The sequence below is a fragment of the Populus euphratica genome, unplaced genomic scaffold, assembly GCF_000495115.2.
Source record: "Populus euphratica unplaced genomic scaffold, PopEup_1.0 scaffold31.1, whole genome shotgun sequence".
Classification (NCBI taxonomy): Eukaryota; Viridiplantae; Streptophyta; class Magnoliopsida; order Malpighiales; family Salicaceae; genus Populus; species Populus euphratica.
This window is the reverse complement of record NW_011499850.1, coordinates 2,377,938-2,392,316: the sequence shown is the minus strand read 5'-3', so window position 1 is coordinate 2,392,316 and position 14,379 is coordinate 2,377,938. Positions and strand designations below refer to the sequence as shown.

The 14,379-nt window shown below is 29.0% G+C and overlaps 1 protein-coding gene across 1 annotated transcript; it reads left to right on the top strand.

The window, feature by feature from the left end:
- The first annotated feature begins 6,724 nt into the window (after window positions 1-6,724).
- Window positions 6,725-8,557, top strand: LOC105121105 (uncharacterized). Its single transcript, XM_011019622.1, has 4 exons — window positions 6,725-6,893; window positions 7,034-7,279; window positions 7,375-7,515; window positions 8,017-8,557. The coding sequence occupies exons 1-4, from the start codon at window positions 6,891-6,893 to the stop codon at window positions 8,356-8,358; spliced, it is 732 nt and encodes a 243-aa protein (XP_011017924.1). The 5' UTR covers window positions 6,725-6,890; the 3' UTR covers window positions 8,359-8,557.
- Window positions 8,558-14,379: the final 5,822 nt, after the last annotated feature.

The window sequence follows — 14,379 nt, the reverse complement described above, 5'->3', positions numbered from 1 at the left end:
GCATCACGTTCTCTGCTGAATTGTGCATATTTTTTGTTGTCACTATATGAAGGCTTCATAAACTTTATCAGCATTAATTAGCATGTATAGATCAACATTAAAAAACTCAATTTTTTTAAAAAAAGAAACATCAAAAAATCCAAATCTACTGAAGTTAACTCAATTAATAAAAGACTTGTAATATGAAATCAAAATTAAAAAATTAAAAAAAAAAACTTAAAATTTAGATAGTAGTTAAATGAAAAAATAAAATTAGCTCCATATAAAAAAATAAAAAAAAATCACAAAGTTCAAAGTTAAATACTTCAATGTCAAATGATAAAATTAAAAAAAATATTAAAAAAAAAACTGAGTCAAGTTGGGTTACTTTGACTAACCTACAACATGCAATATGAGATTGGAATAAAAAAGATTAAAAAAAAACCAAAGTTAAGTCAATGAAAAAACTTTGAAAAAAACTCAAGTAAACTCAGGTTAACTTAACTCACTTGTGACCTGGGATAACTTCATGGAAAGAAAAGTATAAAAAAATCACAAAGTTAAAAACTTAATAATCTAATATCAAATAATAAAATTGATAAAAAAAAATTAATTAAAAAATATAATAAAACTTGAGTCAACCTAGGTTACTTAATTAACTCGCAACTTGAGATACAAGAATCAAATATGATATAAAATTACTAAAATAAAATTCTTAATCATCAAAAGTTGAAAAACAAAAAATTTACCAATCAAATAATGGGGATCAAAATTGGTATAAAAACTAAATGAGAGAAAATAACTAGGAAATAAATTGAAAAATAAAATAAATTTAAAAAATAAAAAATAGCAATTAAAAGAATAAAATTGAATAAAGAAATTAAATCAAATAAAATATGGAGGGAAAAAATTAAACAAATTAAGAAAAGAATAAAAAATAACAATCAAAAGAATGAGAATCAAATTGTATATACAAATAAAATAAAATATTTAGAGATGAAATTAAAAAAAAAACTTCAATAATCACTAAAAGAAAAATAAATAGCAATAAAAAATAAAGATAAAATTGGATACAAAAATCAAATCAAATGAAACTTTTGTGTTTTACGGGAAGAAGAAAAGAAGAAAAAAAGAGAAGAAAAAAAAAGTTAATCAGAGCCATACCGATGATCTACCATCAACATGTACCTATCCACCAACAAGACCTTGATGCACCACTCCAAATGCCATTATAAAAGGTAGTATTTGGCTATCGAAGGAGCTTGCATATGCCACCAAAATAGCGTTGGTTACTTCCTTTTTCTGGTGTGTGTATTGCAAATTAAGATTGAGATAACTTAATAAAAAAATAATTGAAACAAAATATAAAGTTTAATTCTCAATTAATCTAATCTAATGTTGAAAGATGAAATAAAAAATAAATTTAAAAAATAACACAAAAATAACTTGAATCAACAAGAAATAATATGTCAAACTCATAATCTGAGTCATAAGATTAGGATAACTTTATAAAAAATAAACTATAATAAATTATGAAGTTTAATTCTCAATTAATTTAATATAAAAATATAAAATTTTAAAAAAAATCAATTAAAAAAATTCATAATCCAAGTAATTGAGATAATTAATAATAATCTTCAATTAAAAACATAAATATAATTATTTAATTAGTTGAGTTGTCGACAGTAATAATAAGAATTGGTCAAATTTTATTTCAAATCTAATTAGAGGATGACGTAGTTAAATTTAGTTGATTAAGTTGTTCTTAATCGGATTAATTCTAAGATTTTTTTAAAAAAAATTATTCAAAAAAATTATGTTTAATCTTTTTTTAAAATAAATAATTATTTTAAATTAATTTATAAAATTCATAACCCTAGCCGAGCCTAATAATTATAGTTTTCTCATGCAAATCTAACCGGTGGATAGGTATCCACCATTCATGATCTCACACTTGCTAGTGCGGGTGCTGGACTTTTCAGTAAACATGATTGTTTCTTGTTACTAATTGAAATATTTTTAACAACTTAATGATTTAACTTCTTCTCAGTAATATGTATATAATTAGTAGTGATTTACAGTGAATTGCAAAACCAAAACCAGCACTAATGGAAAATCTCTCTGCTAAAACAAAGTTCATGCACCCAAGCAGATTTCCTCTTGCAAGTTGCAAAGAATATCTCCTCGGAGATCTTTACCAAGTTTCCAGTAGAAAAAAACACACAATTCTAAAAATAAAATGGAATTAACCAATTCGTATGCTTTGTGCTTGCAGCCTCTATTACGTGGAGAGGGGCAGTGGGAATTAAGAATATTATCCAGCTAGCCGCCGGGGAAAATATTTCGGCCACCACCATTTATGCAGCAAAGATTGGATCTTCTTATTCATGGAATCATGCTCATACACATTTTCTGTGGACTGCAGGCAGCATAGAAAAAGAGCAGATATTTGTAGCTAAGGGACATGTCGAGCTTGGAACTATGCCATGTGTATCACCAGGGAAGACTTTGCAGAAAGGAAATCATAAAAACGATTAATGGTTCATGCATGGAGAATGATCGCTAGCCAATATGTTGAATTCAAATGTTGCCTACCTTGATTCCTTCTAATAATGTTCAGATTCGACTCCCTTTGTGTAAAGAAAAAAAAATACACTAGCCTAAACAACTTTGTTTCTGGATAAATTACACGAATCACCTCGAGATTTGTTATTGTTTAAATACGTAGATTGCATTATGGATTGTTTGTTTTTAAATTATAGCTCAAGTGCTCCTCCTTTCGAGAGATTTTGAATTTGAAATCTTTACTATATATATATATATATTGATTGTAAATTAAAAGAAAATGACTCACTGCTAACAAAAACTAATTGAGAAGAAAAAATTATTGTTATTCTCAATATTAAGTATTATTCATTAGAATAATAGTGTTTTTTTTTACTTTTTTTTTAAATATTAGATTTATTAGAGGGATTAAACTTCATAATTTATTTTTTTAATTAATAAGATTATTATAATTTCATAATCCTAATCACAAGTTTTACAGATCAACCTGTTTCACTCAGGGTTTTTTAAGGTCTTTTTTTATAATTATTTTTATAATTTTATCTTTCACCATTTAAATTAATGCAATTAAACTTCATAATTTATTTTAGTTTGGTTTTCATGAGGTTATCTCAGTTTCAGAACTCAAATTTAGCATATTAAACTAGGTTAACTTAGATTTTTGTTATTGATATTTTTAATTTCATAATTTAATATTATATTAATTGGAAATTGAGTTTCATAATTTATTTTGATTTGTTTTTTATTGGGATATCTTAGTTTTATGATCCATGTTTGGCAAGTTAATCTAAGTTAATTGAATTTTTTTTATTCTTTTAAAATTTATTATTTTTAATTTAATTCGTCAATATTGTATTAATTGAGAATTGAGTTTCAATATATTTTTTGAACTGTATTCTACGAGGTTATTATATTCTTATAACCTGAATTATGAATTTTACATGTTAATCTAAATTGATCCGAATCAATCTAATATATTGTTGTTTTAATATTAAAAAATAATATAATATTATTTTAATTTTTTTGTTAATTAAACTATTTTTTCGGTTGTTTAAATTGTTTTTAACTTCTCAAGTTAAATATGCGACATCAAATTAATCTCCCTGCACGTTTGAATTTTATTTTTCCTCCTTAAAAACACGTTAGCAATTATGACAAGATATTTCTTTTAACTTTTTTTTTTTTTGGGAAATAATACAACTCATAACGCGTTTTTGTTTGTCGTTTGGTTTGGTTGCGGCGGACGACATTGTGGTCTACGAAACCAACCTTGGATTTATCTTTCAAAGAAATCATCATGGATCTACATCATGTCAGATAATTATCCCTGCTGAGGGGCCTAAAAACAAGCATCATTCGTTGATGATCGGAATGGTGAAGAAAGCAGAGGGTGGCAGCACCAGGCTGTGCTGCACTCGAAAGTTTCTCATTTGCCATAATAAGAGGAGATAACAAACAATAAAAGGCAAAATGAAAGAGGGCATAGAGCTAAGGCATGAGAAATATTATTTGCCTTTGAATGAGTGTTTATTAAAAAATAGGAAACGCAGCTTTATACAAGAGATTGATCTCCTACAGCCATGCTAATCTATTCCAGGAAGCCTAAGTGTAAAATGCAACCAAGCAAAAATACAGTTAATTCAGTATATTGGTCAATGCTTGACCGAATGAAGTGCCATATATTATTGTTATTCTTAACATTTTTTAAGTATTTTTTTGATATTTTTAAACATCATACACCATAGTACCAACACACAAAACAACCCATTCTCCTTCCTGTTTTTGAGTAAAATATTTTACCAAAAGAAGTGTCATGATCTAGCTAGGCATGAACTAAAAAAGAGTCAAAGGAAAGAAAAAAAATTACAAAGAATGGCAAAAACCAAGATTAGTTCTTGGCCAGAGCCTAAAGACAAGAAAAGTTCCCTCAAAATGAGTAAAAGGGCTAATAAATCTCACTAACAAGTGCTTAATGAGTGGTGTTTGCCTGTCTAATGTTCGTCACAGGAGCACACATTATCGTTCAAAGCACAGCTCCTGGCTCCGTAGTGGAGTAGTAGGTTGATTAATGTTGCCACGTCTGAGATTCCCACAAAACCAAGTTTCCTCGTACGTGTCTGTTCAAAGCCCAGTTGATTTGGTGATGTTAAATCCGTAAATACCGACCAGATACGGGGAAGTAAGAACTAGATTTGCTCTAGAAGCTCCGGTTATTATTTAATTTATGCTGTTGATATTGCCACCGAGCTGCTTGTTCATCGCTTGCTTTTGAAGTTAATTTTAAACCAGAGAGAGTGAGAGAAATTATGTAATATTATTAGCCTTGAATTTTTGTTCTTAAAAAAAAAAAAAAAACACGTGATGTGAACAAAAGGCAATGTTTAAGGCTAAATGAAGTTATAAAGAAAAGGTGCAATTTAATAGCGAATCCTACTTTAATGTTGTGTTCTTTCAACTACGCTGATGATTTGATAAATGAATATAGAGTTTATTGCCAAAAACTATAGTTGTATAATCGCATGAATAGTCTCAACTTCTTAAAATATTTTATTGAAATTCATCTATTATACAATACAAGATTGCGTTTTTTTCACTTTTTTATTTTATTTTTAGTTTAGATTTTTGTTATATAAATATTAAAAAAATAATTTTAAAATAATTTTAAAATTAAATAATGTTTTTTATTAGTTATATGAATTATTTTTTAATCCACTAAATTGATCGTGTCATGTTATATTCAATAAGAAATTAAATCAAGAGAGTTAAGGTTGATTCTTTAAATTAAATTTAATAATAATATTAAATAATATATTTTTAAATAATTTTTTATATTAAAAAATCTTTATCTGACCTCACAATGTAATGCCAGCTAATTAGTAACTTTATAAGAAATCATATATATATATGTATGGAATATGGTTGAAATTTTTCTAGAAATAATATGGAGAATAATCTTTAGATAATATTAATAATGATATTTAATTATAATTATATAAAAAAAAACTAGATGAACTCTAACTGATTATTTTTTATCAAAATAATATCATTTTATTATTATTTTTAAATAAATTTTAATGTTAATTCAACTAGATTTGTTCAGGTGAATCACGTAATTAAACAAATCTAAATCCATGTTATTTTTCTTTATTGTTTTTAAAAAAGAAATTTTGGTGTTAATTTAACTAGATTTGATCAAGTAAATCTAACCCCGTAATTAGACAAGCCTAAATATATGTTATTTTTATTCAAATTAAAATATATCTAACTCCAAGTCATAAAATTCTTGAAAGTACTGATTTTAATAACAATGATTCTAATTACATATCTAACACTTATCTATTATCGCTAGCTATTAACAACTCGTTAAAATGACCATTTGTGAACAAAGCAACCCATATATTGATAACCTACCACTGTAACAAGCACACACACTGAACAAATTCAAATATGTAGCTCAACTAATTAAAAAGGTGTTGATAATTTAATAAAGAAATAAATGGGCAAAAAAATATACATGTTAGGGCAGCTGCTCCAAGAAGAGCTTAGTAAGTTTAGCATTAGAGCTCTTAAGCCAAGAAGATCAGGAAAAAAAAATAGTTTAAGGAGGTGGCAGAGAAAGGGAGACACAGGAACAGCTCCCACGTTCTCCTCATACCTGACTTCTTTTCTTTAAGAATTCTCTCTCTCTCTCTCTCTCTCTCTCACACACACACACACACACACACACACACCCGCTCACGCTCACATTCACACTTAGAGCATCTCCAATCCAAAATGCTATTTTGAAAAGCTAAATTGATAAAATAGCATTTTGAATAGTATAAATATAGCTTATCTTACCATATCTATTCCAATGGAAAAAAGCCATTTGAAGAGCCATTTATATTGGAGTGAAAAAAATAAGTGTTTTATTATTTCTTAATATTGTTTAATGTTATTTTTTTTTCCACATGTCTACATTTAATTGGTCTATTTTTTTAGTGGTCCCACTTTGTTGGTTTTGGCTCTTTAAAGAGATATGTAGAAATAGCATTTGTGGGAGAGAAAAGGCATTTTAGCATTTTGTTTGGCTTCTCCATTGGAGTATGCAAAACAAAAGCCAAAATATTAATTTTTTATTTTTGGCTATTCATTTGGCTTCTCCATTGGAGATGTAGAAGCCGTCCCTGTTGACAAAATGTTGCCTATTTCTCAAGGGAATAAATATATACCCGTTCATCTCTTGTGAACCTCCATAAATACTCTTATCTCCATACCCTAATCTCTCTCTCCTCTCTTTCTTGTTACACCACTATCTTGATAACAGTTCAGGAGGGCTCATCATCTCTCTCTTTTTTTCTGTGATCATGGTGAGTGTCACTAGCTCGCCCTTCCCTCGCTGATCGCCATCTATTGCAAAATTCTGTTTGAGTTTTGATTTACGTGTTGAATTTTTGAGTGTCTCTTTTGCTTAATTCTGGTTGGTATTTGTGATCATGGTGTTTTTCAGGGAATTCAAAAGCCTGCATGGTTGGGAGCTCTTTACACGCAGAAGTTTTTTGCGGGGTGCTCTTATCATGAAGCTGCAAAGAAGAATGAAAAGAACGTATGTTGTTTGGATTGTTGCATCAGTATTTGCCCTCATTGTATACCATCCCATCGCTTCCATAGGCTTCTTCAAGTTCGTCGTTATGTTTATCATGATGTTGTCCGACTGGAAGACCTTGAAAAGCTGATTGATTGCTCAAATGTTCAGGTTAGTGGCTTAAACAATCTTAATCTTCTTGCTTCATATGTTGCTCTAGCAAGATTCAGTCTGTAGTTTGCTAATTAACTTAGCTTTGATTATAGGCCTATACCATCAACAGTGCGAAAGTGGTGTTTATCAAGAAGAGAGCTCAGAACAGGCAATTCAAAGGGGCCGGAAACTATTGTACTTCCTGTGATAGAAGCCTTCAAGAACCTTTTATCCATTGCTCTCTTGGCTGCAAGGTACAGAGCAATTTTCATGCTAAATTCCAACTAGGGTGACTAAAAGTTTTTTCCGCATGCAATTACGACCCTTTTAGTCAAAGAGCATATCACGATAAAGTTGCGCTCAATTATGATCAAATCTCCATGGACCGCCTTCAAAAAGAGGAAGAAGTTGTTGCAAACATTTTCTCTTTTTATTTCAATCGTACTTGATATCAATTTACATGTTAACTAAACTAATTAAGTGCATATATTTAGAAAAATAAATTCATCTGTAGAAAAAAGAAAAAGAAAGCAAATATCATTAACGACCAGACCACTCCTTAGGAGTTAACTAGCCATTGCATACACCATCAATACAAGTGAATTTTACTTGAAGCATGCATAATTAAGAAAATCAAGAATTATGTATTGAATAAGCCAGATTATTTCTAGGAGGGGTGTCCTAATCATGGCCATTCATTATTAAGATCCTATGATCATATTTAACAGAAAGATTTCCTTCAATGTTTTCTGCAGGTGGACTTTGTGCTGAAACATTACAAGGACCTTTCTCCATACCTGAGGAGATGCAACGCATTAACTCTTGGTCCTGACTTCTTTATCCCCCAAGATATGGCAGATGATGAGATGACCAATGAGACGCCTCGCTCGACAATTGTGGACTCCGATGAGCCGATGACCTGGTCTTCAAGTTCATCGGGTTCCGAGAACATGAGCATCGCTAGCACTGAGATTGTACGGAAGAAGAGGAGTGGATTATACGTATGTGCAAGATCACTGAGTAAGGTTTCTGAGGAGGACATGGCTTCGAGCATGAGTAGAAGAAAAGGCATTCCTCATCGATCTCCTCTATGTTAGGAAAACAAATTAAACCGAAAAAACTTTTATTTATTACTATAATTATTAATTAGCTTTACTTGGATATTTTGACCGACCTTCAAATTCAAAGTGTTCTCTCTCACAGTCACATCATCTCTCATCACTCTTCAACTTGAGTTAATTAATAACTTGGTCGGGGGGTTTTGTCTTAATGGCATCACGTGATTCCCAATTCCAAGTTATGGTTTTGTACATTTTTCTATGCTCATATTAATAATTCAAGCCATCAATCCGAGGACTTTATTGTTCAAAACTTGTACACCTCTGGGAATTATACAGTACGTTTATGTATTTGTTAATTTCCTTTGCATTGGGAGACACGACACGACACTTGCTTTTACCAGTAATTCGAGATTCTATTTACGAATATGGTAAGAATAGGGTTAGGGTTTATGTTTTAAAATATTTTTTAAGATTTATTTTAGATATTAATATATCAAAAATATTTAAAAAAATAATAAAACTATGATTCTACCATGATATTAAATATACTTTAAAAAATTGTTTGAAAGCGTGATGTAAATAGTTTTTTTATCTTTTTTTTTGTTTTTTTTATTTAATATTAAAAATAATTTTTAAAAAATAAAAAATATTATTTAATATATTTTCAAATAAAAAATACTTAAAAAACCACCATAGCTACACTTAATACACCTCTAAAAGAAAATAAAAGTAGCTATATTTCGGAAGCAAAAATTACTCGAACTCCAACAAAGACAGATTGGTATTTTTTACAACAAAAGGAGAAGAGTGGGTTTCGATTATGCAAATTAACGTAATTTCTTCATGGCTGTAGGCAATTGAGAATTGTAGACATTTCTCATCTCACTATTTTATCTTCTTCATTTTTATTTTTTGTATTTTGATACTCTTAATGCATGGCTAGAGTACTCAAAACCATGTTATGATGAAATATGAAGCTTAGAAGTATGAATATAGTTTACTTGGTCTTGAAGTCATTCCTGTCATTTAAAATGGAAGAATAAATCCCCAATTAATAAGATTAAAAACCATAAAAAAAAAAAAAAAACATAAGATTTTTAGTACCATCTCATGATGGAGCAGGGATTCGTTTGACTATTATATGTCTACATCTACAGTGTACTGTCTCTTCTCGGAGAGAGTGCTGGGGTTTGAGATTTAACCACTATTTTTGACCGGTCAAATTCTACCCCGATTGACAATTTAAATCAGATAAATAATCGCTATAAAATCAAGGGGCAATTTAAAATTGTGTTGCAAACACGAAGTTTTTAAAAAGTTTGATTTTAAAAATAAATTAATTTTATTATGTTTTTTTATTGTTTAAATATACTAATATTATAAACATTTTTAAAAAAATTAATAAAAAAATATTTTTTAATACATTTCTAAAAACAAAAAAAAACCATTAACACAATCTTAAACAACCCTTATAAATTCATGATACTTCGTGGGGAATAAAAAATTAATTCAGTGAGAATTATAGTTGCATGTAGCCAGGCGCCAGCTCAATCTGACCATGATATCCAGCTTCTTCTTTTTCCTTTTTAGACAAGTGGTGTTACAGTAAAAAAAAAAAATCCTATTTGAATGCACTGTGTTCTATAAAAATATATATTTTTTAAAATATATTAAAATAATTTTTTCATATCACTATATCAAAATCATAAAAAATAACAAAAAAATTAATATAATATTTTTTCAAGCCATATATATATTTAAAACATAATTTAAAATCCAAAATACAAATTTAATTGTATAATGTCTTAACAAATTTGGAACCTTAAGAAGTTTCAAATCAAACCATCGGGATACCTTGGAGCAGGTTAATTCACCGTTGTTTGTTTGTAAAATTTTGTTAGATAGATTATCCGAATGACGGCACCACAAGCATTAGCAGTAACTTAGATGAGGATTCTAGAGGAGGTGTTCTAGGTAACTGAGTAGGCCCATAATTTGTGGTGGCCTACAGTTGAAATTAGGCCGAGAAATACTGGGCCCAAGATTTGGGTATTTAATGGGCTCTAGAGCACGGGCTTTTGTTGCCGAAAACATGTAAATTAAGCTAAAAAGGGAAGTGCTATTCGGCGTATTCGCTAGTTGTCTGAGATGGCATGAGGTAGTTCTTGAAATAAAATATTTCGTGTAGGTGGCCCAATTTGTATTTCAGGCTAGCCCAGTAACATGACTTCTAAAACTAAGCCCACAAAAAAATCATCATTAAAAAAAAAAAAAAACTGATAGAATTAGAGGAGGGAAGAATATAGCAGACAAAGGAAAACCTGAATTTAGATCTTTCTTAGTTGAAATGTCTTGACAATGTCTAAGCCCACTAAACTATGGCAAATAAATAAAATTTCTAAAATCTTTTACCATAAAATTATTTTTATATTTGTTAATGTAATGCATGGTGTTTTTTAATTAAAATGTATTGACATATTTTTTTTAGACTTTATTTTTTATATTAATTAAAAAACACATAAAAACATTAATTTAATATTTTTTTAAAGCAAAAAATAATTTAAAAAAACAAGTTGGATCAAATTAGTGCGCTAAAAGACTTTAATGTCACATTTTGTACTTATGGTATGATTTGTTTATGGTTTTGTTTTTATACAATTTTTATGAATATCTTTCCATTATATGTTTTATTAAGATTTCTGCCCTTTCATCTAATTTTGGATGACATATGTCCAAAATCTATGCAGTGACTTAAAAGATTATTTAAAAAAAAAAAGATATATAAAAAAAAATGAACAAAGAATCCAATCTAATAAAATAATTTATCATCATAAAACTGAAAGTGGGTATTTAGTTACAAATATTCCCCATTATCAAATACTTGATATTAATGTAGGAAATGCCACTACAAAAAAAAAAAGCATCTAATAAAATATTTATTACCATTAAATTACAAATGCAAAATTTAACCTTTTAAGATTAATTATTAGGTGTTTGAGATTATTTGACTTTGCTAAAAAAAATATGAGCAAAATACGAGTTTATTTTGTATAAAGACAAATACGAGTTTAATTAGGAATTTGGATAAGGGCAAGATCCAGAAAACTACAAAGAAAAAACATGTCATTAACCCTTGTACATAGAGCTTGTTCTAAGTGTAGTTTAAGCAAGTGGATGCCTCAGCCTTTTCTTTTTAATCCCTAATGTTCAATGTTCATCTTAAATCATGGCTTAGACATTTGGGTTCGCCTTTATTTGTTATCCTTGTGCCTAGTTTTTTTTGGTTCATCAGAAATTCTCTTGGCTGATGTGTTGTATTTTCAAGGATTTTGGTTCTTCATTGGTGAAGGTATAAAAATCTGTTCGTTCCCACCTTTTAATGATAATATAAGGTGTGTTTGAAATAATAATAAATGTTGTCTTTAAAAAAAAAATTGTTTAGAATTGTATTATAATAATTTTTAATTTTTTAAAAATATATATTTTTAATATCAACCTATCAAAACGATTTTAAAACTCTAAAAAAATTGATTTAAAATTAAAAAAATTAATTTTAAAAAAAAGTTGTCCAACAATAGAAATTTTGAGCAAAATTGCTGTTGTTGGTTTGTAAAATTTTGTGAGATAGATTGTCCGAATGACGGCACCACAAACAGTAACTTAGATGAGGATTCTAGAGGAGGTGTTCTAGGTAACTGAGTAGGCCCATAATTTGTGGTGGCCTACAGTTGAAATTAGGCCGAGAAATACTGGGCCCAAGATTTGGGTATTTAATGGGCTCTAGAGCACGGGCTTTTGTTGCCGAAAACATGTAAATTAAGCTAAAAAGGGAAGTGCTATTCGGCGTATTCGCTAGTTGTCTGAGATGGCATGAGGTAGTTCTTGAAATAAAATATTTCGTGTAGGTGGCCCAATTTGTATTTCAGGCTAGCCCAGTAACATGACTTCTAAAACTAAGCCCACAAAAAAATCATCATTAAAAAAAAAAAAAAACTGATAGAATTAGAGGAGGGAAGAATATAGCAGACAAAGGAAAACCTGAATTTAGATCTTTCTTAGTTGAAATGTCTTGACAATGTCTAAGCCCACTAAACTATGGCAAATAAATAAAATTTCTAAAATCTTTTACCATAAAATTATTTTTATATTTGTTAATGTAATGCATGGTGTTTTTTAATTAAAATGTATTGACATATTTTTTTTAGATTTTATTTTTTATATCAGTAAAAAAAAAACATAAAAACATCAATTTAATATCATATTAAAAGACTTTAATGTCACAGTTTGTACTTATAGTATTATTTGTTTATGGATTTTGTTTTTATACAATTTTTATGAATATCTTTCTATTATATGTTTTATTAAGATTTCTGCCCTTCCATCTAATTTTGGATGACATATGTCCAAAATCTATGCAGTGACTTAAAAGATTATTTAAAAAAAAAAAGATATATAAAAAAAAATGAACAAAGAATCCAATCTAATAAAATAATTTATCATCATAAAACTGAAAGTGGGTATTTAGTTACAAATATTCCCCATTATCAAATACTTGATATTAATGTAGGAAATGCCACTACAAAAAAAAAAAAGCATCTAATAAAATATTTATTACCATTAAATTACAAATGCAAAATTTAACCTTTTAAGATTAATTATTACGTGTTTGAGATTATTTGACTTTGCTAAAAAAAATATGAGCAAAATACGAGTTTATTTTGTATAAAGACAAATACGAGTTTAATTAGGAATTTGGATAAGGGCAAGATCCAGAAAACTACAAAGAAAAAACATGTCATTAACCCTTGTACATAGAGCTTGTTCTAAGTGTAGTTTAAGCAAGTGGATGCCTCAGCCTTTTCTTTTTAATCCCTAATGTTCAATGTTCATCTTCAAATCATGGCTTGGACATTTGGGTTCGCCTTTATTCGTTATCCTCATGCCTAGTTTTTTTTTTGGTTCATCAGAAATTCTCTTGGCTTATGTGTTGTATTTTCAAGGATTTTGTTTCTTCATTGGTGAAGGTATAAAAATCTGTTCGTTCCCGCTTTTTAATGATAATTAAGGTGTGTTTGAATTAATAGTAAATGGTATTTAAAAAAAATAATTGTTTAGAATTATATTACAATAATATTTTTTTATTCATTAAAAATATATTTTTAATATATATTCAAAAACTTTTAAAAAGTTGATTGAAATTTTTTAAAAAAATCAATTTAAAAAACAAAGTTCTCCAACAATAGAAATTTTGAGCAAAATTGATTTTTTTTTTGGAAATTCGATACTATCTGAGCAACCTAAGTCAGTAAGTTTACAGCCTCGATTCGATGCCTTCGAGGTAGATAAATCTTGATCCCCGATGAGATTAGCCTTGGTATAATGACAATAACATGGTATGCACAATGGGAGTTTTTTTATTTTCTTATCCCTTAAGGATGCTTTGCATCCTCAAGGTACATTCTTGTTATATAAGAAAGAAAAGGAAGCTAAAAATGTTTACGTGCCGGCACATCGCATCAAAGCATAAAGGCAGCAGCACAGTTCTGCCTTCCATTATTCCCGAAGGGGGCCAGCCTTGCCGATCGATATGTTTCTGAAATTACGTAGGGCCGCACCAATATCTCGGGTATATCATAAACACTTAATTTGTTCAACACAGCTCTTGATGGACCTGCCATGCCAGGCTATGAGAAACATAAAGATCGGTAGAAGAAATGCGCCCATCACTTGGAAATTAGATTGGAAAGGTGATTTGATGAAGCATCAGCAAGTGGCAAATGCTAGCTTTATGTCTACGTAAACAGCTACTACATAACTAACCATTCTCATTACCTACCATATAAGCTGCAAGTTTTCTACTTTCATTATGAGTTGTGTGTACGCTTAACAGATTAGTCCCCTCTTTCTTCAAGTGAGGATCACTCCACCGTTCGGCGTCTAGCAAATAATTTCATATGTTTGTACATGATAGGAGACATGCCATGCATGTCTGTGTGTCTGTGTCTTCACTAATTGATAATCATTTTTATTGATATAAATTATTAACTTTAGACCTAA